Below are 27,206 nucleotides of genomic sequence, written 5' to 3' on the forward strand. Positions count from 1 at the left end.
GGGAAGACGGCCAAAGTCTGTTCTGCCTAGGGATCTCCTCTGATGGGACTCAGGCAGAGACTTGTCTCATCTGGAAGTACTGAAGCTAGCAGACAGAGAGGGAGACCTGGAAGTTTGTCTTCCAAGGAAAACTTAACCCAAGTCAGCACTTGAGGCTGCGGGTTTATTAACTGGTGTGGTATGGTGTGGTGTGGTATGGTATGATGTGGCTGTAGACAGTGAAGTCATAATCAATGCCACATCAGTAGTCATGAATGAGGATAGTGGCAGGAATTGGCTGGTACTATTCATGATGAACATTTTTCAATAGGAAAATGTACATCTCTTGGGAAAAAATAATCATTCTTTCAGTTTTCTTTTTAAGAGTGAAAAATATTTCCTCCTTTCTGCTCTTCTCTTTCACCAGGGAAGATGAAATGGAAAGAGAACACAGGAAAAGAAAGCAAACCAGCAAACCTGTAGCAGATAGGGCATTTTTCTGACATGTTTTCTAAGAAAACATTTTTTTCCCTGGCTCTAGTAAGCGTGACAGACTTGCTGTGTTCTGGTGCTTCCTACACCATTCAGATGGCAGCCAAGTAGAAGTAAGGGTATTTGTTTTGGGTTCTTTTTTCTTGTGGCGTTTTCACAGAATTGTTCCGTCTTCATCTTTTTTATTTCCATTAGAACTTAACACAAAGCAAACCCTAATATTTGCAAGCATTTCCTTAGTAACTAGAACTTAAAATAGTAAAATCTCAGCATTGACCTCATTCCTTGCTCTCTGCTCTCCTTCATTTGATATAGAGGATTCTAAGAAAAGGAAATGGGATGGGCAGGCATGGTCCAAGCAAGGGATTAGCTCTGTGAAGACCTGAATCCAGGAAAGGGGTTCATCAGAGAAGTTGTCTGTCAGATGCTGCTGTATATATGCTGTTGAAAATACCATTTTTTCTCTTATTGCAACAAAACTCTATTAACATCACTATTTAACTTCCACTTTTTGTGTTTTCCTTGGAGAGAAAAACTGCCAAAAGGAAATTCTTTTGCCTACGGCCAAGTAATTTTATTCGAAACTCTTGTGTTGGAAAGGGGTTGCTAAAATCCCATTGGAATCTCCCTTCTGCAATGTTTCTGTACAAACACAGCATGGCACTATGTTAAATCACCATGGCTAAATGAGCTCTGCAATCCATGACCTCAGAAAAATAAACTGATCATATGGGTTGTATCACAATAGAAAAGATGAATACAGAATATATCTTCTTTAATTAGGAAATCTTTCTGTTCCAGGTATTCAAAAAGTGAGGCTAATTCGTGTGAGCGTATTACATCTGGGCAGACTTAAAAATGCATCAACACAGAATATTTTAAAGTTGCAGCTTCCTAGGGGAAATTCAATAATTTTTTAGGGCCAAACACTGAAGCCAATAGGATTTCGTTCTGTAAAATCAGAATAAAACAAAACAGCCCCATGTTTCCCCTTGACTACTGATGACAGGCACCAGAGCTCCACAAAGGAAAACAGAAAATGAGCAGTAATGAATTTAGAAGTGATGTTGCCAAGTTACAATACTATCTTCATTTAAGTCTGTTCTAAGAATTTTTCCAAGGTATTCACAGGAAATAAATAGCTTATGAAATCAGCAGTATAGTTTCAGTGGAACCATTGACATACCCAAGAGCCCAAGTTAGTGCTTTTTCATGTGAGTGAGACTATCACCACCAGCAGAACTAAGCATGGTTCAACAGTCAGTTGAGTCAGTAAGGTAGTTTGGCAAAAAATGTGGGTACAATCACTTGCTCTGTCCTGATTTTTGCAAGTCTTTGGTACTTCAGGATGATCCGTTGTGTTCCATTGGATACTTTTACACACAATGACCACATCAACTCTTGACTTTTTCACATCATGCTAATTTCTAAGGTCAAATTTCAGACACTAAAAGAAAGTCCACACACGAGCAGTCTTTGAAAACAGGATCATCACATTGGCAAGGCAGAGGTTGCTTCCTGAAGGGCTGACTAACTGCACTGTCATGGCTGTTGTCTTACCAGTGCCTGCTGTTCTGTTAACATCACTGGGTTCTTTGGATGTAAAATGAGAGCATCGATAACCTCCTCCTGCCTGGCACATATGTAAAGGGGAAAATATTACAAGACAGACAGGCATGTGGGTGTTTCTTGTAAAGGACGCTGTCTAGCATCTCAGAACTGTTTTTCTTACAACTCCGTGAATTTTGTCAAGTGGTGATGTGATTTCACAGTTTTATCCTTTGCCTTGCATTCATGCTCTCTTGCTCCTCTCTGTCACATCCATGCTTGAAGAGCACAGAATCCCGGAGGAGTGGTGAGGAAGAGACAGACAGCTGTCACAGCTGCCGATGCCGGGGCTGTGTGAGCTGCAGGCTTCAAATGCCACACTGGCAATGCCATTCAAAACAGTCATATGAGTCATATGTTGAGTCGCCTGCTCAGGTTGAGGTTTGGATGGACATAATGACTGCTTTTGTACATAAACAAAGAAATATACTGTCCTACGAAGTAGGGAGGAAAAAGCTCTTTGAGGCTGTTAGAAGTCCAGGCAAATCTCTCTGCATCCCCTCTGCCTTTCTGTGGGTAAGATGCCTCATACACGATATATGTTCCACATGACTCATTTTCCTTCTCTTACTAAGATCACTTATAAAACAAAACTTTCAGTCATTAAAAGCAAGTCTCTGGCATTTTGTATTCAGTAAAAGTTAAACGACTTCTCTAAAATCTTTCTGAATTTCTCTACAGTGGGTTTGTGAGGTTGTGTCACAGATCTGACAGTCATAGTGAAAGAGGAATATAGCCTGCTCCATATACGAATGAGGAAGTCTGCTCTTTTACGTAGAGTCAGTATATTGCACATGAAAGATCTGGAAAACTTGCCTTTTCCACCTCAAGCTGAAAATACCATAGCTCAGCCCAGAAACCTCTCTGCTTGGGAATTACAGAGGATGGGGTAAGGCAGTTCTGTGGCTCAGTGATTCAGGGCACTGCAAGAACGTCGCATGCTGATGCTGTAAGCCAAGCCAAATGAAAGTCTTGTAAGTGCTTATTGTACGATTTAAACACACTCTTAAACCTTTCTGCACTGTTACTCTGCTTTCATCTTACTTTATATTAGCTCTTTTAACAATACGTTTAAGATATTTTAACAATATATTTATATTTTGCATGAAGAGAACTTCATGCAAAAATTGAATAATTAATTAAATGATCTATGTCTAGTGCCATAAAGCAGAACTATGTCAGTTTTTATTGAATTGAATTATATTTTGCCTGCCCTTCCTAACTAATATTGAAAGTTCTCATACTGGAAGATGAGGAGACTGCTCTGAAGCTGAAATTTTCTCTCTATGAACCATATAGCTATAATTTTAGGCCTTTGAGGAAAGTCTAAATGTCTCTCTGAACAAGTGCTGTGGCTGCTCTTGAGGTGTCTGATTCAAGCAGACAGCCTGTGTGTAATTGGTCCCTCTTGCCCGTGAGTCCTTCCCTCTAGGTGGAATGGTGAGATCTGAACAGGCATCTGAACCTCCATGGCATGTGTGTGTGCAGGCTGACTGAACTTTTGCATGGTGGGGAATCGATGTTTCATGTTCATAGGCCTTTGATAAGGATCTTGAGGATCACTGATAATCTTATTGATTGTTCTGTGCCTCTGAGCAGGAGGGAGGAGTTAACATTAACCTGAAAGACAAGTGAGTTGGCTACAAGTTCCTGCTCTTGCTTGTTGCCTCAAACAGCTTCTAGAATACTGCAGTTAGAATACTGCAGTTTTTGCTTTTACCATTCAAGAATTGTCTTAAAAAAATAATGAACTCAAAGATGATCCGTAGCAACAGGTAAACAATGGGAGAATGTACAGAAAAAGATTTGAGGAGCTCTGCATATTGGGTGGATGACAAAGTTGAGGGAAAGTCTGCAAATCATGCTCTCTGAAGAAGAAAAAAACATGATGGAAAGAAGGGCTTTGCAATCCAATGAAAAAATATGTAACTAAGTAAATGAGATCTGAGGCCTCCCCTAAAATCCCAACAGAAAAGAAAAGCTTTCATATGAAGTCCAGCAGCTCCATTTTTGGTCTGACAGAGGTGAAAGCAGAGGGAACTGTTCCTGCTGCTGGGTCAGGTGAGGGCACTGCCTTGGCAAGATGAGGTGTGGCCATGGCTTTGGCCCAGCAGCAGTGGCAAGGATCTGTTGTTGCATTAAATGTGGAGATGCACTGGGGAGGTACACAGGAAGCCCAGCAACGAAATGCCTGTACCATTGTCAGGACACGTGAACTGCTGCAAGCTTCTCCAGAAGCATGGATTGATTTTAGTACCCTTGGTAAAGCAATCCTTTTATCGTGTATTAAGATTGAGTAAATAAGAAAAAGAAATAAAAACTAAAAAGAGTAACAAATCTCTTTTTGGCTTTCAGAGAAAGTACTTTTTAAGTTTATTTTTTGGGTCAAATGATCAAATTTGACAATCTAGAGTCATAGGCAAAGCCACCAACATGCCAGGATACAGTTTGCTCCCACAAATGTCAGACAAATTCTGAAGAGATAAGGAAACTGTCTCCACTCTCACCATAATTCAGAATCAGCATTTCAGGTAAAAGAGGATGAGAGCATTTCAGATCTCTGACTGAACTGTGTATTTTACAAGTGTAAAATGCCAAGTATTTGGCATCTGCTATATACCATTTCAAATGATAATAGATCCTGCCATCAAAAGCAGCGCTGATCAAAACTCAGACAGCACACTGCCAGTGACTGCAGGAAGGGCCTGGCTTATAAAAATGTCTGAAAACTTTCTTGTGAAGTACAAAAAAATGGCCAGTTTTAGAACATTTTTTTTTCCTTTTCTGGAAATGATTAGATTTGGTGATGAAAGTTATAACAGAGTGTAGAGACTGGAAAGTTTTTCTGGAATAATGAAGGAACTGCAGAATGGAAGATGTCATTCCAAAATCTTTAAAGAAACTCCATAGCAGGTACGAATAAATCCATGAACAACTTGATTCATAGATCGCTTTATACTTGTTGTCCTAATGGGGAGAGAAGTGAGCTTCCAAAATTATAATCTCCATATCGAGGAAAACTAACGAAAATCAATTGCAGAATATTTACTGCCCTTAAAATTTCTCTATTAGTTTTTGGCAGAGTAACATGTAACTGGTCAAAGTCAACACATAATTAAATCTATCTGAATTCCACTACTTGCCTAAGCTGACATATACTATCAAACTTTTTCATACACCTGTACTACCTGTCTTCCTTTTCTAAATACAATAATTTTGATGCATATTTTTTGAATTTTTTTTGTTTTGTAAAATAGTTTTGAACTCTTTATGGAAGAAGTAATTCAGAATAATTACAGGGATAACTACCCACATGGTGCACAAAGCCTACTTTAGTTTGACACAAGTAATCACATAGAACTGTGGTGTTAGTGGGGAAAAAGAAGGAATGTCACTTCATAGGTTACTAGAAGTGCAACAGTTTAAGTTGCACAGCTAACAGTTATCCTTCAATCATAATAGATTGACATTCATAACTTATTTTTCATTAGTAATGATTTACAATAATAAAAAACCTGAAACAGCACCTCTTTGTTTTTTTTTTTAAACATACATTTGACACTAAAGTGAAAGGGAAGCCATTTAATAAAAGTAATGACCAAAAGAGACCATAAATAACCCATTTAGACATTATTAGAGGAAAATTAGAAATAATGAAGAATATACAGCAAAGTTCAATAAGTTGCTTTTGTTCTTTTTTCATGGGAGAGAAAATACAGTGCTCTATTTGTATAATTGATTGATGCTGTACTTTCCACTACATTATCAAAAGCCATCTATAATTAACATACAGGGATGGGAGCTTTTACTGCTCATTTATCCCACCTGCTCAGGACACCTTTCTCAGGAGAGACTAAATTACTTTCTGAAAGTACCTAAAGACAGAGGACGTGAATTCGATTCTCTGGATCAAACAACATGTATTATTATTGTAAAGTGGCCTTCTTCATCAGACTACAACAACAACAACAACAGCAAAAAAGAAAAGGCTTTTGTCAGGCAGAGGAACAAAGTGAGCTGAATGTAGGCATAAGTAATCTCAACATGAATCAGGTGAGAGAATTTCTTCTTTAAAATCAGAAAATATTAATGTTCTTCATTGAGAGTAAGATGCTCCGTGGAAAATCTGTTTGCTCACATTTGAGAATTCAGACTTACACATGTACAGCAGGCACTTGAGTGAATTGTGAAAACTGCTCTTTGAGAGTAATGAAGGAGCTTGTCTTATTTATCACAGCAGAAGAAAGTCTGGAATGTAATGTGATTGCTTTCTGGGAACGCAAGTGAGGGCTAAGTACCAAGACAGATAGGTGAACTAAGGGCATGCATGGGAGACTGATAGATAGATATGGGACCACTATTAAATTTAAGCTTGTAATTAGGCAACCATTTTAAATCACCAGATTGGTGCAACTATTTTAGCAAAACCTAGGGGAAGGGTAAAAACATGAAAGATTATGCTGATGCTGGTACCTTTGTACCAGTTGCAGGACTATTTTATCTGGCTCTGGAGTTCAGCTAGCTCATCCTTCAACCCATACTGAGGGAAGCCATTGGCTCTGAAAACAGGCATTTTAAATCAAAGCGACTCCTTCCTGTAGCAGCGGTATCAGAGGCTGAAACAGTCAGAAGCTGAAACTAAACAAATTCAAATCAAAATAAGATGAAAATGTTAATTCTGAATGTAATCGTAGCAATTTGTCAGTTTGCATTTCCTCTAAGTAGAAACTTTGAAATCAAAATGGCATGTTTTCCCTAAAAGATAGTTTTTTGTTCATTCATAGTACTGGGCTTGAATCAGGAACAGATTCACGGAAATCATGTGGCTTGTATTTTGCTGTGTGTCAGACAGATTACTCCCATAGTGCCTAAAACCTCATTGCTATCATTCGACTTATTTACATTCAACCTCCTTTTAAAATGCAAGAACAGCGTAAATCAGACTTAATCAGTGTAAATGAGAGTTGGGGCCTACGGTTCAGCGCTTCTGTGGAACAAAAATACATTGTTTTATGATATGTCTTTAATCTTGAATCGCTTTACTTCATGCATGGTGATAGCTCGCAACAGTAGATTATATTCCAGTACTTTTTTGTGTAGCTTCCTTTGCAGAGGAGGCCAGCCTCTAAGTTAACTTCTGGAAGTAACTTTGGAAACTAAATTTCAGGCAATGCTCCAAGAAAAAGAGGCACATGTTAAGGAACTGACATAACTTTTTAACACCACAACCAGCATATTTCTTCAGAAAAACACAGCCAAAAAGAGTTGCCAAAACCAATATTGATCTAGTCCTCCATCCAATCAACAAATGCCATTGTTTATAAGATATAACTTTTCTTGGTAAAAGTTCAAAGCTAAATGCCAAGGATTTAAAAAACTATTAAAATAAGAGGATTTAGATTTCCAGAAACTCTGGCCTGTTTTCAGCCCCAGTGAGTATTCTAAGCCATTAGAAAAGTATCCAAAAAAACCTCCTCGGTTTTTATATGGAATCTAATGGTGAAATGACAGCAAAAGAAGCATTGGTGCAGGCACATAGGTATGTGTATGGTATAGTTATACATAAAAAAATGTTTAAAAAATTTTGTATCCAAAAATGGCACTTCAGATTTTCTGAATCACCGAAATTCAATCTGACGCAAAGAAAAGAGAATTATGTGTTATGATCAAATGAAGTTTGCAGAATCTCCTGTGTATTGATAAAATGTCTGCTCTTCTAATCCAGCAAAATAAAAACTGTGTTGCGTTCAAAATTCCATGACCTTAGGTTTTAAAATCATAAATCCATTGAATCATTGCATAGGCATGAGATTTATTTACCTTTTCCTTAAGATGCTTCTTAGCAGAATCAGTCAAATGTTCATGAATTTTCCATGGCAGTAATAGATCCAGAACTAAGCAAACCCAGAATAAGTAGAGCAAACGTTTATCTTTTTGTAAGAGATTTTCACAGTTCCTGTCAACAAGGGTGAATCTGGGCTTCGTTTATGAAAGACACTACAGGAGCTTTAAATTACATGTATTCAAGTAGGCTGTATTGCAAAAAGCCAACTTTTCAACTAATCTTCAGTATCCTCAACAAGTGCGAGTTGAGCTTTTGAAAGGTTGGAGTGGTAGCCTGTGTTCTAGATAGCACCATAAGAGCATTCTTGAAATATTAGTTTTACATCTAGTTTAACAGGCCTTTTAGGTAATGATGAAGTGTCCTGTTTAGACATTGAATGGTAATATTGGGTTTGTTTTCATAACCTTTAAATTCCTGGAACCCTAGTGTGGCCACCTGATGGTCAACAGAGTTCTGTGGAGCTCTGTTTGAGGCACTCCTGCTTTTTGCTTAGATTTAAGATTTTAGTGTTGAGGTGAGGTGATTGGATGTTAACTCCTAAGAAAGCACCAGTTTGTCTATTTGCTAGGAATCCTGATTATTTACTGAGCTGAGTAGCAACAGTACTTCCTTCTCTCTTTTGCTATTTTAGTGGCCCATGAGAGCCTCCAAAGAGACATAGCACATCCTCTTTTTTGCCTCTACGTGCACAGGACTTAAAGTTTCTGTCCTGTGACACAGCACACAACAGTGGCTTGAATTCTGAGTGTTACATCGATAGCCCAGGATATGACAGGGGACTGTTCCATTTCTAAAATGTCTTCCTATATATATGTGTATATAAATACTTCTTACATATATACTTCTTATATATATATATAAATACTCAGGTATTTTTCTATAAACAGGAATGTCTCCAATTACAGCGAAATAAATACAAATTGCATTGGTTTAAGTTAGCTTTTTGTTGTCTTCCCCTTCAAATATGTGACATGTTATATAAATGTGATATATATATATTTGTATAATAACCAGTATCTGATAATGAGGATGTAAGATTAAAATCCCAGCATAGTACAGAGTAGGAATTTGGTACAAAAGTACAAAAAGGGTATTGTATTTTTAGGTATTCCAGGAGCTCTTGAGGTTTATCTGAGGTTTTCTTCCACGTGGAAAATACAAGAATCTGTGCTGTTTTCTGGTGAACTCTCATAGAAAAAAAATTCTAGTTTTCCCAGAAATTGTGTATTATTGTGGACTTGAACAATACCATAATTTAACTTTTGGCTTTAATGGTCCTGGCATAGATTATTTAGTAAGATACACATCTTGTGCATCTCTTTGCACAATTTATTAAAATAAAATAAAATAAAACCAGAAGATATTCCCAAAGAAAACCCCTTGTCTCTATGTACTGGGTTTTTAAAATCCATCATTCTAACTTTTAAGTGTAGCTTGAAAACACATCCTTCTCAGATACTAGCTGGCAGCAAAATACTTATCCCTGATCTGCAGGTGAAATGCCTTTTCCTTATTAAGAGTAACTTGCACTGGTTTGATGGCAAATGTAGATAAGGACAGTTATCAGTGTTGCCTTCTCCTCCACCTCACCATAGCCAGTACTCCAAACAAGAGCACAGGTACTTTTTGTCAATCCCATGTAAGAACTCTGACCAGTCCCATAAAATGAAGAAATATTAGGCAGAAGGATGAGACCCTGAGGGGTCAGGATGGATATTTAACAGTAGGTGAGGGGCTCCTTGCCTGGCCTGGCTGGCAGGAGGCAACCCTGGCCTTCCGCAAAGGTGGAAAATACTTCACTGTAGATGAAATGTTTTTCATTCTGTTGTCCTCTTCTTAAAAGTTTCACCCATGGGCAGCTTTGAGGAGATATTGGTAGCATTTTAAGCCCCTATGGTAGCAAGGTACTAATCATCCCATTGGATTCTGCAAGACCTGTGAAGCAGTGATGGATTGGACACACACCACAGGCTGTGCTCACCAGCGGGAGGAGCTCCTCGTGTTGCTGCTGTTAACCTGTCCTCAGCTGTCTACCTGTTTTTATTTGATTCAGGATTCTCTAAGGGGCTCTTGCATAACTGCTTTGCTGTGATGAACAATCATTTATAAGACTACATTGGGTTCATTTGTTCAGCATTTTAAGATGAACTGCTTCTGTATAGCAAAACCTGACAAGCCTACCTGGTCACATTTTTTTTAATTTTTTTTTTAGGTCTTCCTGGTTCTTGCTCAAAACTAGGTGTACCATTCTTTTTTATTTTCCTCTTCTGATAAAGAAAGCCATTCTGGAGTGGACGTTCAATGACATATTTTGTTTTCAGAGAGATGTTTAAAAATATTTGAAATCTGTTGCCAGCAACTATTCATAATATTCCCTCTGGAAAATCTTGTTCCCAGAAGTTGCCATAGGTGACATGGAAGTTCAGGAATGATAAATGTTTCTTTTTGCTGATGATTTCACATTTTCTTCTTGCTGCTGACATTTAGACAAAGTTTTCTGCTGACATTAGAAAAAAAATGATTTTCCCTGTCCAGAAGTTCTTGGCCAAAACATCACTTTTGTGCTTGCTTTCACATTCTTAAGTTCCCAGTTGTCCTAAATGAATTCTTTTTTATTGATCTAATGATTACTAGGTTCAAATTCTCCCTGAGTATTCTTTCGTTTTATGCCTTAATTCTGTAGCTGTAGTAAGAAAGCTCATCTGTTTCATTTCAATGTTTGCTGTAATCTTCCTTTCTCTCTGCCCAGCCACACAATAACTTTCACTTGATTTTAAGTTATTTAATACCAGGTGGCTACCCAAAATCAAATTGAGGTTTTTTCACCTCCTTTTCAATCTCGAATTACTGATTCTTTCATTCACACTCATTATTGAAAGTGTACATACACCATCAGTTTGGTGCTTTTGTTTATATCCTGCTCTACAGCAGTAGGATTGCAATTTCTTTCTTTGCCACTCTTATATTGTCAGGCTCCTCTATTTCACTGACTCCATCTAGCATACTCTATTTTTCTCTCTTAATGTCATGCCTTATTTTCTTTAGTTCTGAACACAGTCAGTTCAGGCTGAAACTTAATGCTGTATAGTGCAATGGCCACAAACTAACATATTTTGTAATGGTCTTTCTTTGTAGAACTACTACTATTCAGTAGAAGCCTTATTAGTTCCAGATACTCTGAGATTTTTAAATGCTGCTAATTCAAAACTTTTGAATTTACTTTTGTAACACCCAGACAATTAAAAGCAGGCTGGAAAACAATGAAGAGATCTGGGACTTGTTATGACACTCTTGTTGTTATAACAGTTTTGGTTGTTTGTGTTTTAAAGTGAGAAAATTGAAAGTTATTGTGAACAAAACCAATGCTTGTGAGTGCTAAACTTTTAAATTCATTTCAGTAATAGCATTTCAATGCCTTTTACTGCTATGAAAAAAAAAAATCCTAAGAAAAGTAGCAACCCATGACCAAAATCAATACTTGAGTACCATAAAGTGGCTGCTAATCGGTAACTATGCAAGAAGTCTGTAATAAAATAGAAAAGGCAAAAGAATATCTGCAGCCCAAATCCTAGCAGATCTGAAAAATTAAACTAGTGTAACTCCAAAAGCCAAGACTCTGGGAAGAGGCAATGAAAACAACCTGCAGAGAAGCCTATGTACCTCTGTAAGCGGGAAGGATTTGTTCCATGTATTGCTGCCATGGGAGAGGAGAAAGAGGACAGAGAGTTTTGCAGGAAGCCTGTGCTTGTTACATGGCTTTTTAATGCTCTCCTTGTTTATGCCCTAAAATGCTATTAACCCGTGCACAACTGCTGCTGACAGAAGAAAAACCTCTTACAGTTGTAGTGAAGACTGAGGATAAACACCTTCTTTAAGGTTTATAACTTTATTCCCTACAGAAAAGTCACAACACAGACACCTGCTGACTCTCAGGATTCTGGTTTCCTGGGATCAGCACCTGTATGTAACACAGCACAGTGCTGTGGAGCCAGATTCCCATTTCCATGCTTTCTGTTTTGGAAATTCAGTTGTAGTCTGTAGCAAGGAACTGTGCAGTAAAGAGGATTCAACATTATATTTTCTGCCTTCTAACTACCAACACCCTGTAAAAGCTTCTCATCTATGATACAGGATTGGAAAAAGTGGTATGTAATGGGGACACACTTGCCAAGAAAATCAAAATATTGAAGAGGCAGAAAAATAACGCAGTCTCCTAATTTATAGCACCGTAATCTCACAGTGCCACACACCACTCTGCTGCAGCACACTGCTCTGTTCCACCTTCATAGAATCACAGAATGGCCTCGGTTGAAAAGGACCACAATGATCATCCAGTTCCAACCCCCTGCTGTGTGCAGTGTCGCCAACCCCCAGACCAGGCTGCCCAGAGCCACACCCAGCCTGGCCTTGAAAGCCTCCAGGGATGGGGCATCCACAACCTCCTTGGGCAACCTGTTCCAATGCATCACCACCCTCTGAGTGATAATCTTCCTCCTAATATCTAACCTAAATCTCCCTAAACCTGTCTCTCCCTTCTCCTATCACTATCCACTTCAACAAACACAAAAGAAATCCTATTCTACTGTGTCTTGTTTGTAGCCGTAAGCCTTAAATACCTGGAGCACTAAAGACCCTCTTCACGAAGCCTCAGCTGTGGGCAAAACAGCACTGGAAGTGCATACAGCACTGTTGAAAGTGTATTAGAGGATAGAATTTTCTCACCTCTCACAAAAAGCCTTTTAATATAAAAATAATGAGAACTTCTAGTGGAAAATAGTAATCCAGAAACTTCCTCATTTTGCTTTTCTCTTCAGGCCACTCCTTGCATAGCCCCTACAAATGAAGCAATGTACATTGCAATTGATTCATCTTCTTGGAGGTATAAAACTTGGTGTGTTGCACTGCATTTTGTTTATAAACTTGACACCTCACATTGGGTGACAGAGAGGATATATAAATAACAGGGAGTTTCCTGCTAAAACAGGAAACTATTTTTAATTTTTTTCAGAAGCACTGCACAGAGGTAGGGTAGCTACAAAGCAGTGATGCTTTGCTCCTTTTCTTCTATCCATGTGACCCCACACGGTGACTACAGGGTCTTCCTGGTTTGGAAAACCCAGTACTCAAGAAGTAAAGCTTTTAAAAATATAAATATTTAACTGCAGATGAGAGTAGTGCTAATGCAGTATGAGATGTTCAGGCAAATGGCAGCCTCGGAGCTTTCTGCAATGACATTTAGGTACATCCTGAAGTAACAGTGTAATCCCAAACTCAGCCAGGTACCACTGGGAACTCGCTTTCCTTCTGAACACAATTCTATATTGTTCAGCTGCATGAGCACAGGAAGTTTGAAACTTAGGAAACCGCACACTTTTCCTTATGCATCAACAGTGACTTTTCTGTTATGTACAACTGGGCACTTACCTGCCTGCCTGAGAAGGAGATATTTTACGAAACTACCCAGATAGAGCATTACAAATGACATCTTACCAAATTATTGATTATCCTACAGCTGGGCAGTGATGCTACCAGAGTTGTAGGAAGAAAAAGTTACCTCAGTGAATTCCCAATTCTTGTTCAGCATTGCTCACTATTTTTGTTTAGATTAAAGACTGTGGAAAAGAAAAAGAAAGGAAAAAAAAGAGGAAAAAACCGACTGCAATCCCTTCACAGGATGATCTTTCTACAGTTTTAGTATAAAGAAGGTGGAATATGTCAGCAGAGCTCTACTATTCCATCTCTTAGGGTAACCCTGTGCAATCTGCTGAATTTTGGAAGAATTTCTCCATTTGAATGTATTCTATCTTTTTTGGGGTTTAAATACCCACACTTATTATGCTACAATGGGCAAACACCAGAATATCTGAAGAGGTGAAATGTTGGCATTTTAAAATTTTTTTATGTGCAAATTAGAGTGGGAGGAAAATTCTGTAAGATTTTCTGTTGAGCAGGCAGAGTGGGGAAAAAAAAGGAAATACGCATATACAAAATTTCCAAATTGAAAGGTGATCTGCCAGGATCACAGCAGCAGTTTTAAGAAAGTCTCTGCCAGCTGAGGGTAAGCAGTAGTTCAATCAACAGGATTCACATTAGCATCTGCCATGGCTTCTGGTCTGCAGGCAGGTTGTGGGGTCCAGCAAGCCAGCTGGACTGGGATCCTGGAAACCCTGCGACCCTCAGCCCACACTGGCCTGAATCAGCAGCAAACCTCTTCAGCCTCCTCCATGGCAGGATGCCTGGCAGGCAGGCAGGTTTTGGCTTAAGCTGGGATTGCAAGCTGACTGTGATAGAGGTGTAAGCCAAAATGAAGTTAAAGCCAGGGCTTTCATGGCTTCCTTGCTCTTGGCTTAAGTAGGATTCCAAATAACACACAGCACCAGGACTGCTCCTGTAGGGATGTTGTGGAGCTGCAGGCTCCCAGACAGAAACTGTATGGTGATGTGGCTGCATCACAGGAGGGAACTCTTCAGGTTTGAGAACTTTGTAGAAAAATTTTGTAACTTTTTTTTGGAACTTAACTAGCTGACTTTTAAAGCAGTGTTTCCATCCTGGCTACAAGGATGTGAAGTGTAAAAGGAAAGTAAAGTGCAGTGGATGCAATCCTACGGTTTTTAACTCAGCAAAATAGGCTAAGGATTTTTTCTACTGATCCTAATTATCTCACTGAGGCCAATACTGGGATTTTTTTTTCTAGTATCTGGATCACAGCATGCTATCAGCTAATGAAGTGTCCTGTGTCACCTGAAAGTGAACTAGTAGAAGTGAACTAGTATAAGAACTTGCCTGAATCAGAAATGTCACTATGTCATTTTGCCACTAATGGCACTACCACTCTAGTTCTCTTTTTGTTTCCACTGTTCAAAGGACCATCTTTGAGCTGGGAGTGGAGTATATTCTGAAGAAAGACCGCACTACTGAATCTGAACTGCAGACTACATTGGCATACAACACATTTTTAAGATGATACAGCAGTTTCCTTACACTGTAAAGGGTAAAAGCTGCCTATCAAAAACATTATGAAACATCACAGTGAAATAAAGTGATCCAGTTCAAGACACATATATACAAATTTGTAAAAACAGAAATCAGATGCTGAAACTGCACTCGTGGATCTTGGTTGAAGGGTAATTCAATATTGTCTGTGAAAGCAACCAATATAATTTTCTCTTAAGGTATAGTACTTGGCTACTTCTTTCTGTGAGAGGGAGACATTTTGCCTACACCAAGCTAGATAAGCCTATGAAGTAGGTTGGAAGCCCTCCCCCCATGGTAATGTAGCAGTGGTGGCAGATGCAAAGAAATTTCAGAATGTAACATTAATTTTTTATTGACTTGTCTTTATTTCTTTCACCCTGTACGTGAACAAATACTCAAAAAACGTTTCCCTTATTACTTATCAGAACGACTGATTGGTAGGCAAGAGGAAGAGCTGAATTTTACATGCCATCATAGTTCCCTTTTTTTGTTCCCCTTCCACATTTTTAAAATGTGGGCTGAGCTTACCATTCGATGCAGTGCTCTTTACTGACCCAAACTCCACATTAGTCCCTCTTCCCATCTCACCATGCACTCATAGAGCACAAAGCAATGGGAAAGTACTGTGGCTGCTTCTTACTGATTACTGCATATTGATGTGATAAAGTAGTTTGAGGGACTATCATGATGAACTCCCGCTGACTGCTTTCAGCCCAGCAATATTCCATGCAACCAGGCACCAACCCTTGAAGCATTTCCTTCTTTCCTTCAGCTTTGCTGTAAGGAACACTGCCTACTTATCTGCACATCCTGAGTGCTTCTCTGTGTTTCTTTAAAGCAAGACAAAGAGGCATTCAATAGGAATTTGCCTGTATTATATAGCTTTGACTTCTGTTTTTGCCATTATCACATATCAGCTCTGCTTTTGTTCCCTAGCCAAGTTCTTCTCATATTTTCCAGATCATTCAAGTGTCTGCATCCAGTGCCCCAGCAAGGTTTAATGAACAAGTCAGTATTACTCTATAAGCAAGCAATTATTTTTGATTCATCCCTTTTCAGGTCTGTAAGGGAAACAGTGAATTAAAGGAAATAATGCAAATGAGTTCTTTTGCCATTACCATGTGCTGGCTACGAGCAGGCATCCGCAAGAGTCATGAGCATGAAATTAAGATGGGCAAAGGCTCTTCAGTAAAATGATTAACTACTGGTCCACTTCTACTCTTCTCATGCAAAAGAGTCGGAAGAGCAAAACTCAAAAATATTCCTAGTCAGCCTGCAGTAGGGAACCAGGATATCCTCAGCCAGAGTTAGCTCATCCAATCTTTCCACCTATTCCCGAGCACACAAGAAATTCATAGACATGGGTAAGTTTGGGAGTTAGGCACAGATGATTGCTGGAGGTCATCTCCAGACAACTGGAAGAAGAGGAGGTTATCAGGAGTAGTCAGCACGGGTTCACCAGGGGGAGGTCGTGCTTGACCAACCTGGTAGCCTTCTATGATGTTGTCTCTGGTTGGATGGATGGGGGGAGAGCAGTGGATGTAGTCTACCTTGATTTCAGCAAGGCATTTGATACTGTCCCCCATGACATCCTTATAACAAAGCTGAGGAAGTGTGGGATAGATGAGTGGACAGTGAGGTGGGTTGAGAACTGGCTGACTGGCAGAGCACAGAGGGTCGTCGTCGGTGGTGCAGAGTCTGGTTGGAGGCCTGTAACCAGCGGTGTTCCTCAGGGGTCAGTGCTGGGTCTGGTCTTGTTCAACATTTTCATCAATGACCTCGATGAGGGGATAGTGGCCACCCTCAGCAAGTTTGCTGATGATATGAAGTTGGGAGGATTGGCTGACACGCCTGAAGGCTGTGCTGCCATTCAGTGAGACCTGGACAGGCTGGAGAGCTGGGCAGAAAAAAACCGGAAGAGGTTCAACAAAAGCAAATGTAGAGTCTTGTGTCTGGGGAGGAATAATTGCATGCACAGGTACAGGTTGGGGGATGAGATGCTGGAGGGGAGCTCTGCGGAGAGGGACCTGGGTGTCCTGGTGGATGACAGGTTGGCCATGAGCCAGCAGTGTGCCCTTGTGGCCAAGAGGGCCAGTGGCATTCTGGGGTGCATTAAAAAGAGCGTGGCCAGCAGGTCGAGGGAGGTGATCCTCTCCCTCTACTCTGCCCTGGTAAGGCCTCATCTGGAGTACTGCGTCCAGTTCTGGGCTCCCCAGTACAAAAAAGACAGGGATCTCTTGGAAAGAGACCAGCGGAGGGCCACAAAGATGGTGAAGGGCCTGGAGCATCTCTCCTATAAAGAAAGGCTGAGTGAACTGGGTCTGTTCAGCCTTGAGAAAAGAAGACTGAGAGGGGACCTGATCCAGGTCTATAAATATCTAAGGTGTGGGGGGCAGAATGGCGAGGACGGACTCTTTTCAGCAATCTGTGGAGACAGGACAAGGGGAAACGGCTGGAAACTGGAGCATAGGAAGTTCCACACAAATGTGCTCAGGAACTTCTTTACAGTGAGGTGATGGAGCACTGGAACAGGCTGCCCAGGGAGGTTATGAAGTCTCCTTCTCTGGAGATGTTCAAGACCTGCCTGGATGCCTACCTGTGTGACCTGGTGTAGGGAACCTGCTTTGGCAGGGGGGTTGGACTCGATGATCTCTGGAGGTCCCTTCCAACCCCTACAATTCTGTGATTCTGTGATTCTGTGAAGTGTCTCACATCGGGATTGGGTCTTGATGAAGATTTGGGCATATACATCTACTTATTTGAAGGTTATTTCTTTTCCCATTTCATTGGTAAGGAGTACCTCCAGGTATGACATTTCTGCATGACAGTGTCCTAGAATTGTCATCCTTTAGGAGAAAAAAATGCTTGTCCATTTAACAAGAAAAATATGGCAAAAGTTGGCAGTTCCCTACCAAGTTCTGACTGAATAACATCATTTTTTTGTTCTCTTTTCACCTACAGTTTTTATAATCTCTTTGACATTTTGGCCTATAAGCATGACTTTGTTTTCTCTATATCACTAACAGCTCTTTCTGTCTTGCTGCATTTGAACAAGTGATCTAGCAGTCAGTGCCTCTGAAATGACCACTTCTCCAGTCACCTTGGAGAGCAGAGGGAAGTTGCGTATGCTGTAATCTGTGAGCAACTTCACTGTGTAATAGTTGATCTTTGGTCTTCCTTTATACAGGGATGACACATTAAAACTAGAATTCCAAATTTAGTCTCCTGGATGTATCTCATTTAAATGTCAGAAGCAGACAGCATGATTTCCTCCACATCAATTTCTGAGAAGAATAAGATTATTGTCATTTTTCCTTTCCTTTTTCTAATTAGAAAATATCCTTAAAATAAGTAGTCTTTTCAAAAGGAATTTTTTTTCAGTAAAATATCTGTACTTGATAGGACTGAGTAGAATTTAACAGAAAACCTGAAGTGCTCCTGTCCTTAAATGTCTCATAACTGGAAAGGGAATAGGAAGTCACTGTTTACACATTACAATGCCAGGAGATGATCCTTCTGTTTTGGTTTTCCATTTGGATTCTGACACCATACCAGAACATGAAGTGAATTTATCAGTGCTCTACTTCCACTGCACCATCCGCATGCTGCTGATGACCAAGATGTCAAAAGAAATGCTGATGCTAATAATATTGCATCTTCTCACACAGAATTCATGTTAGAGCTCTTTACTACTGTGATTGCATTTTAGCTTTTTTTCTGTCTCTTTTTTCTTCATCTCTGGCTGCTGCTAATAGAAACGTCTAATACTCATGCTGATATAAAAATTTGAATTTGATTTTTTCTTATGTTGCGTCTCTTCAAGTACAGTTAATATTTTCTCTTCAAAAGTGACTCAGCATTTAAAAAAAATTAAAAAAAAAAGCAGTATTGAGTCAAAAAATGTTCCTTACAGAAAAATATATTGAGTCCTTATATGTTCCTTATAAAAAAAATTTATAACAAAATCTGAGAATTTATGAAGATTGAGCCTGGATTAGCAGGGATTATAGTACCTGAGGTGCTAATATGACCTTGCAACATTTATTTCATCCTGGTAAAGGTTCTTGTATTGTCCACACATACAGTGGGGCTGATACAAGAAGATGAGCTTATACAGCACAGATTTAAACACATTTGTGTTGTCTCACACAGTTCGAGTTAGACTTTCATTAAGCTTGCATTACTTTCTGTTCCATCTAACATTTTGGTTTCAGAAGAGCTGTGAGAGCTACCTTTGCTGACCAGGGGAATCATAGAATCATAGAATCACAAGGTTGGAAACGACCTATAAGATCATCTAGTCCAACCGTCTCCTCATCACCATGACCACCACTAGTACTAAACCACATCACGCAGCACGTTGTCCAGATGCCTCTTGAACACTGCCAGGGACGGCGACTCCACCACCTCCCTGGGCAGCCATTCCAGTGCCTGACCACTCTCTGAGAGAAATAGTTCTTCCTTATGTCCAACCTAAACCTCCTCTGATACAACTTGCGGCCATTGCCCCTATATGCTCACCTTGCTACAATTCTGAGGCTGCTGGAGCCTCCAGCATGCATCTCTTCTCATCCCATTCTGGAACCTGACCTGAAGGCAAGAAATGTGCTTAGGTTCTAAGCTTTTTATTTTGGTATTGATTTCTATTTGCATTGCAAATCCATTATTTCATTATCATTAAGAGGCCTTTATCACAGGAAAATGTGATTGTAGCTCCAAGCAGCATTACTTGTGTTGAACTTGTATAATCCACAGTATCTTACTATGCCTACCGGCAAGCCGCGCACTACACTCTGCCTGGAAGTATCTCCCAACATTTCATCCTTTGGTTCCAAACATAGTTGTCACTGCAAGTATTCTTCTGGACTGACTCTAATGGAGAAAAAAATAATAGTACAGAAATTTTTTAGGAAGGGTGTTCTGTTCTGTTCTGTTTTGTTTTGTTTTTAAAAAGAAAACAAAGCCTATTGACTGGAAATGATCTGACTGTGAATCTAGCCTCTGCCAGCTTTCTTGGCAGCGTGAGCTGCCAGCTTTCCTTTCCTGTTGTATTTTCTTTTTCCTCTGATAACATATGTAAACAATCAGTAGTACACATCAGAGGGTTTTTCTTGGGCTTACGTAGAACCTGCAGTATAAAGCACACACACGATATGGGATGGCGAAATCTATTCCATCAGAGATATGACTTGCTGTGTTATAGGGCAAATTTGCATTTGTATGATGGTAAAACAGCATGATAATAATGGAATGATTTGCAGTTCGGGGAAAGAGATGCTGAGGACAGGGTCAGATTACTGCAAACCTCTGCCCGAGGCACAGCATGACATGAAGCTTGCGTGGTTCTGGTTTCTCATGGCCATCCTACAGTTCATTCCCATTTGCCCCTCGTAGGCTGGTGGAGGCAAGGAGGCCCAAGAAATTACTCCAGAAGTCAATGTTTTAGTGAGTTTAATAGGGTCTTCACAAGTTTTCTCCTCCTGGCGCACAGAGTAATTCCATAAAGCTGTCAATGAGCTCCAACATCTCTACTTCAACTTCTTGATGCAGGTCATGATTACTCACAGCTATTGTTCCAGACTGCACACTCAGACATCAGTATGGGCATAAATATTTCTACAAAGAGACTTATTTTTAAATGAAAACCAAGACTGTGATACAACCAAATAAACCTTAGGATATTTTTGCCCCAAACTGTGCAAAGTAATGATACAAAGTAAAGATGTATCACATTAAGACATGAACAAGCAGATTATAGGCAAGATAAGCTTAGGAATTTACAAGGAATAAAATAGTAAATTAGGGGCTTTTTTTGTGCTGATATGGCTACACCTAGAATGCTGTGTACAGTTTTGGGTGACATGGTCCAAAGTTGCCAGAGTTGAAGAAGTGTTTGGACAACATTCTCACATAGAATGTGATTTTTGAGTGGTCATGTGTGGAGCCAGGAGTTGGAGTGGATGAACTTTGTGGGTCCCTTCCAACTCAGAATGAATTCACATAAAAATAAAAAAGACATACAGGTAACTACTTTCTTAGAGACACTGAGCCAGTGAATATCCCCGATATTAAAGGAATTACAGGGATACCATCAAATGAACCCCTGATTCAAGCAGCTAAGCCTTCATTATCTTTGACATTGTTTAAACAGAAGTGAACAATGCTATTTGTCGCTTAATTTTTAGCAACTAATCCAGATAATTCTCACTCACAGAAATATAGGTTTCATTGTTAAATGTCATATGCCAGCATATTTGATACGGTGATGTCAGTCAGACAGTAAGGTGAATAAATGGCAAAGTTAAAAACAAGTGGACAAAAGGTACTGTCCCTATACAAAGAAAATTGCATGTAAGTCCTCCACTACCTCATCCTCCCAACACTTCCATGCTGTAGACAGAAAGCAGGGGCATAAGAAGAGGCTTGAGAACCTGAACGGTCTGTGAAATGTGTTATTCTTTCTGAAGAGCCTTGAAAATATTTCACCCACTGGCTGTAAAGCCTACCTATTTTGCAGCTGGCAGCAGGCACATATGCCCACATAAATGTTATGCTCACAAGTTCACGCTTCCCCATATTCAAGTCCTCTTTTTCCTGTACACTCTACCTTTGCTGTAAATGGTATAGCCAAACCATCCACATGCACACCTTCACTCTTACTATAAAACCTAGCATGTGATAAGACTTGTGCGGTTTGTTTTCACTGGCCTACTCTCCTCAATAAGATAAGAATAAGGAAAAGTCACTAAAAGCTGGGCTGTTTTCATTTCATTTTTTCAGACTGACTCACATGCTCCAATCCTTGTCCTCAGGGAAGATACAAGGAAATGATGTAATTCTTTTTTTTTTTTCATGCTTTGGACTTTTTCTTTTGGCATCAGCTGCACTGGGCCTGTTTTCTAATTAATCTGTATAGACAACGCTACAGTAAAAGCCTGCCCCATCTGTCTCTGTGTACTCACTTGTAGTAGAGAATGTAATGGTTGAGGATAAGAAGTATTGATTTCAATGACTTATCAGGTTACCTATTAACAATTGCTCAGGGATTCTGCAAGCGCTCTTTGGAGACTGAAATAAAAAAGACTGACATCTGTTTGAGACACAGAGTTGTTGTAAGTCCTGCAACTCTAAATTTGTTGCAGGCCAGAGGTGGAAGGGAAAATTTAGGAAGGAAAAAAATCAGAAAACACTCAATATTCAAAATCTGGATGCTTCCAGTCCAGATTGAAACCAATTTTGAAACTATCAGTAGTCTGACTATGAGGATACTTCTAAGTTCAGCAAAAACCAAGTGTTGAACTTTACAATAATTTCTTCTAATCAGTAAACAAATACACTTGTTCTCTTAGAATCAGAATGAAAAAGAGAGAGAAGGAGTATTGAGGTATAGGAGATGGAAAATGTAAATTTGAGTCCTCTTAGACTTGGACAGAAGATGAGCATGGCTGTCTCTGTAAGTTTCCTAAACCACAATGACATTTCAAGGCAAAGCACAAAATAACATGCCAGAAGGAGGTTTTAATTAGCATGAGGCCTGCTGGGAGTTTGGAGCCACAGCTGCCTAACAATGTCCTGCTCCCTAGGAAGCAACATCTATCATTTCTCCAGCCAAATTTTGCCTCTGGTTGGGGGACAGGGAAATTCCAGTGCATGAAGTGGATAGCAGACATTCCAACTTCTGCCTTTTAGAGAGAAAAAAATATTTACTGCTGCTGTCGCTCATACCAAATCCTTCATGAGCCCAGGTGTGGCTGTGCTGAAACTGGCATCAGCTGGGACTCACAGCAGTGAGCAGCAGGCTGGCAGATGCAGCTGAGGAAAAGCAAATGCAAACTCACAGAGGTCCTAAAAGAGCTTCCAGGTCAAAATGACACAGCTCTTGGTGAGCTTAGACACCTCCATGGCAGCTGAGTGTGTTTGCCTGAAATTTCCCCAGTGCCTGTGATTTAAGTGCTGGTGTTCCCTTTTGTGGTCAGCAAAGCAAAGTAACCTTGGAGGCAGGTAAGCAGATGGGAGTATAATTGGTGGTGTAAATGTAGATGCTGTCTATTAGTAGAAGCTGAGATGGAGTTCTAGCAATGCCTACTTCAAGCTTGAGGACAAATTGCTGTTTTAAGTGACAAACTACAGATCAGCTCCCTGTGGAAGAAATTCAAGAATATTAGAGCTAAGCCAACACAGCACGTTACTCTGGGAGTTCAGTCAAATCACTCTTCACTTCACATTCCTCTCTCTTGGCTTTTTGGAAATGTATTCACTCAACACGTGCCTGATCATTTGTTGAGAGCAAATGCAAAGATCACATACGCAAGAGTTAACAGAAACTGGATTTTGTACTTGTACAAGCAGCTGCACTAGAAAATTGCCTGAGCTATGGCAACCCAAACAGGGAAGAGAAATTACACAGATGAATGTAGCTGTAATAATGCAGCAATAATTCTTTCAAATAAACTAAAAATCAAAAGGTAAACTATTGTGTTAAACTTTTCCTTTTGATTTTTGAAGCATCAATGTCCCTTTTCTCAGGTGTGAGCTGAGAGTCAAAAATCATTGGCAAAATTAAAATTGCCATTTGGGAGTTCTGACTTCTGATCTCGTGGTCAATACATTGATGTTATATACTGTGTCTGCATTTCTGACATTACCTGTAATCACCTCTGGTAGAGAGAAGAAAGAACAAACAAAAGTTAACTAATTTTTCTGACTTCAGATTGGATGCATTCCAGGTTTTGACTGATGCTTTGGGATAACTTTTCCCTTGACAAATTTGGAAAGAGATTGCAGATTTCACTCTTAATGAAAGTCTGAAGCATGCAGCTCACTTTGCAAGGTTAAACATCAAAGTAAGTGAGTCGAAAGGAAAATGCTTTTTTTTTGTTCAAACCCTGAAATATTCTTATGTGCTGTACTTGTTGTTCAGAATGTAGGCAAAAACAGAAGTTGATGGTAAAACCTAAGATGGAACGGATGTATTGCTTAGCAGCAAAACCAAACTTTTCATGTGAATGAAGTGTAAAATATCAACTGCTTAAATATCCCAAGTACCATCATGTTGTTACTGGGTCTATGTCCTTTCTTCTGCCTGAGGTGCACCCAGAGTGAAAGCTGGTCTGCTGAGGGAAGCAATGAGTACTGTGGTTATTTTTGATTTGAGAAGACAGAATGAACTGACTTATTTTGATACCTAGTATTTGAGTGAATGAATTTTCAAGCATGTTGCTTTATACGAAGCTTACATGATTCCAGTCCTTTTTTCTTCACGCTTTGTGTTCTCATGAAGTCCTGCCTTTGATCATAGACAATACAGTATGCCTCTTTTCCTGATTTGGCAAACCCATAACTTTCTTTTTTTGGAAGTTTTGGAGTAGCAGTTTCTCAACTTTCATTGCAGTTATCTCATTATGCAGCTTGGAAAACAATTTTTCATATTGTTTATGCCTGTTAAGTTGTATGTGATGTGTATATATGTAAGGATTCTTCTGCTTACATAGAGATTCAATGTAACTGTTGTTGGTCTTTGCACAATTAAACACAGAGAATTTACTCAAGTTTGTTGGTTAGGAAATCATAAAAGCAGGTATACAACCATTACTGTGCAAAATTATTGGGTTAATTAGAAAAATAGTAAGTACCTTCCCGAAGTCACAAAAAATCTATGTGGTTCTATGTACACTAATGTTCTGGTTCAGAGCAGTAGGGTGGTTTTCTAAGAAAATCCTCATCGTCCCCATCTGTAGTGCATTTGTGCAGTTCAGAGAGCAGCTTTGGTGCACAGCAGCTTCAGCTTCTCTCCAGGGGGAGCCAGGCCAGCAACAATGTCCAATGAACAGAAAATGCACTCCAAACTCCAACGAGATGTAAGAGTCCAAACCAGCAGGTGGGCTTTTGGAGAGGTTTAAACCACTCACATGGTGAGAACAGTCGGTTGGAGGGATCAAGTCAAAGGCAGCCTGAAGTTCAAACCCCCAATGGACTTGTACTGAACACGCGAATTCTTAGCGCAGACTTCAGTGTGGTGATCTATTTCTATTATGATAAATCACTGATTAACGTAGACATAGCAAGCCTACGAGACATACGCAAAAGAGAAAACAAATCCAGAGAATTACAGAATAGGCTTTTGCACAGTATTTTGAGAGTTATGTTTATGTTTCTTTACCATGCTGATAGTTCTTCTGCAGCCACAGCTATCACCTCCCCTTACAATATAAAAGGTAGAGCTAAGTTTTTCCAGCTGAAGCAAGATATCTTTAAATAAACATACAGTTCAGTTAGAAATATACTAAAATGCTGAATTCAAAAAGATGATCTACTGTACATGAACTGAGCTGATGAAATGCAGTGAACACTATCCCATTCTTAAACTAGTATGCAATGGGGGATTTCTGAGGATAGACACATGGTAGTGGTTTAACTTTACAACTGCTAAAGAACCTGGAGGTTCTTTCAAAATTATGACACACGGCAACTTGCTAGTAAAAGCTTCTCCAAAAAAAAATCAATTTAATCTCATACTATGTACCATTCCTACAAAGACAATCTGATAACTGATCTGAAAACTGGAGATTGTATAGACGTCATGAATAATGCTCAAATCAAATTTCCTTTGGAGAAACGACTATTGTACTGACCAATGCAGTAACATACTTTAAAGGAGTAATTTCCCAAGACTGAAAATAAAAGCTAACTTAACAGAGCAAAGGGAAACCATTTATTTTGAACCTGAATGATAACTGAGAATTTTTAAAAGCTGTTTTATTAACTCCAAATCTCCTGTCTTCAGGGCAGGAGACTTCCTTGGGTTAGAAAGAAAAATTCATTTACAGTGATCAAAGCAGTATGCTTACCAGGCAAACACGCAGATAAATCAAACTTAGCCACTTTCAGTGTAAGCAATACAGGATTCTCCCTGTATAGGGTTTTTGACATGCCTGTTGAAATTAGCAATGACATTCATATTTCTCCACCTCAATTTTTGTGGTGTACTTCTCTGACATCTCAGAAAGTACCAAGAATTCCCAGAAAATGTGTAGACGTTAGTGATCTCTCCCAAGCAATATTCTCTTTTGCAAGTCTATATTACCAAGTCATTGACAACTTACTGCAGCTATCTAGATTGGAACTGCTGGTGCTGAAGACCCTGTGCTCAGTATGTGATTCACATATTTTACTTTAACGTAGCTAGAGCAGGACCCATAGACTGAAAGGCCAGGAGTAAGGAGGGGATATAGGGGATCTTCTTCCAGTCCAGTTGCTCGGTTATAAATTTCAGTTCCTGTGTTCCCAGTCTGCCCTTCTTTCTGGATAAGAACAGCAAACAGAGGCAGCTAGGAGATTGCAAAAACACATCAGACACATCCTACGAGCTTTTGGGTGCCCCTCTCAGATGCTCCACAATGCAGCCAGGCACACCATGGTGATTTGAGCTGTCAGCAGTACCCCAGTTTTTACTCTGCTATACCTTCTGTTTGCTGATTTAATGAAGTACAAAGGAAAGGGGAAATGGCTTTGTTTCAAGTAGCATTTGTTCTCATTCTGAATTTGTTATTCTGATTGTTATGCACACAAGCTCCTGGCTTGCAGAGGTCTGAACTCTTCCTTCTTCTCTCTGAAACTAAGGATGAGAATGTGAGCTCTACTGTTTGCAATGCCTGTACAGATCTGTTGGGAACTTGGAGAAAGGTTTTCGCACAGAGGGTAGTGACACACTGGAACAGGTTGCCCAAGGAGGTTGTGGATGCCCCAGGGGGGTTGAAACTAGATAATCATTGTGGTCCTTTTCAACCCAGGCCATTCTATGATTCTATGACTTGTGAAACTGGGGGACAAAAACAAGCCTGCCTGTGTCCTGGAAAATCAGTGAGAGTGAATATTAGTAAAGTATTTATTTTCTCAGATCTTGTTATCTCAACCATCTGCTTTGACAAAGCATGTCAAGAGGTGTTGAATGTGACGATTATGATTTATTTTTACCACCACTTTTGCAGATTAGCACATTCTCCTTTTGATTCTGTCGCACTGCCTTTAGCTTGCTCCCACAGTCCCATTTAATTCTCCCTCCTCCCCTCTTTTTTCCCCCTTCCTTGTTTTGTCCCTCTAAGGTTCTTTCATCGTCACATTGTGCTCCTTCAAATGCAGCACACATTTTGTCAATGGAGCCTCTGTAGTGGCTGGAAAGCGAGAAGACCCTGTGCTGCAGCCTGCCAGGCAGCGGGGGACCGCAGTTCTCTCAGTCTCCAGCTGCTTCAGAAGCAGCACTGATTGGTTTCTCTCAGTGCTGCAGAAAAGGCTGGCACAACAGGAGCAA

The 27,206-nt window shown here is 39.8% G+C and overlaps 1 protein-coding gene across 1 annotated transcript in view; it reads left to right on the forward strand.

The window, feature by feature from the left end:
- Positions 1-2,871: 2,871 nt before the first annotated feature.
- RBPJ (recombination signal binding protein for immunoglobulin kappa J region) overlaps positions 2,872-27,206 on the forward strand; it is a 90,973-nt gene continuing 66,638 nt past the window's right edge. The window contains exon 1 of the mRNA XM_042811871.1: positions 2,872-3,053. Within this exon, the coding sequence (XP_042667805.1) occupies positions 3,043-3,053 (11 nt within the window). The 5' untranslated portion in view covers positions 2,872-3,042. The remainder of the gene's footprint in view (positions 3,054-27,206) is intronic.

This window comes from Centrocercus urophasianus, unplaced genomic scaffold (assembly GCF_019232065.1).
Source record: "Centrocercus urophasianus isolate 14NV4802_14NV808 unplaced genomic scaffold, USGS_Curo_1.0 seq_13, whole genome shotgun sequence".
In the NCBI taxonomy this organism is placed as follows: domain Eukaryota; kingdom Metazoa; phylum Chordata; class Aves; order Galliformes; family Phasianidae; genus Centrocercus; species Centrocercus urophasianus.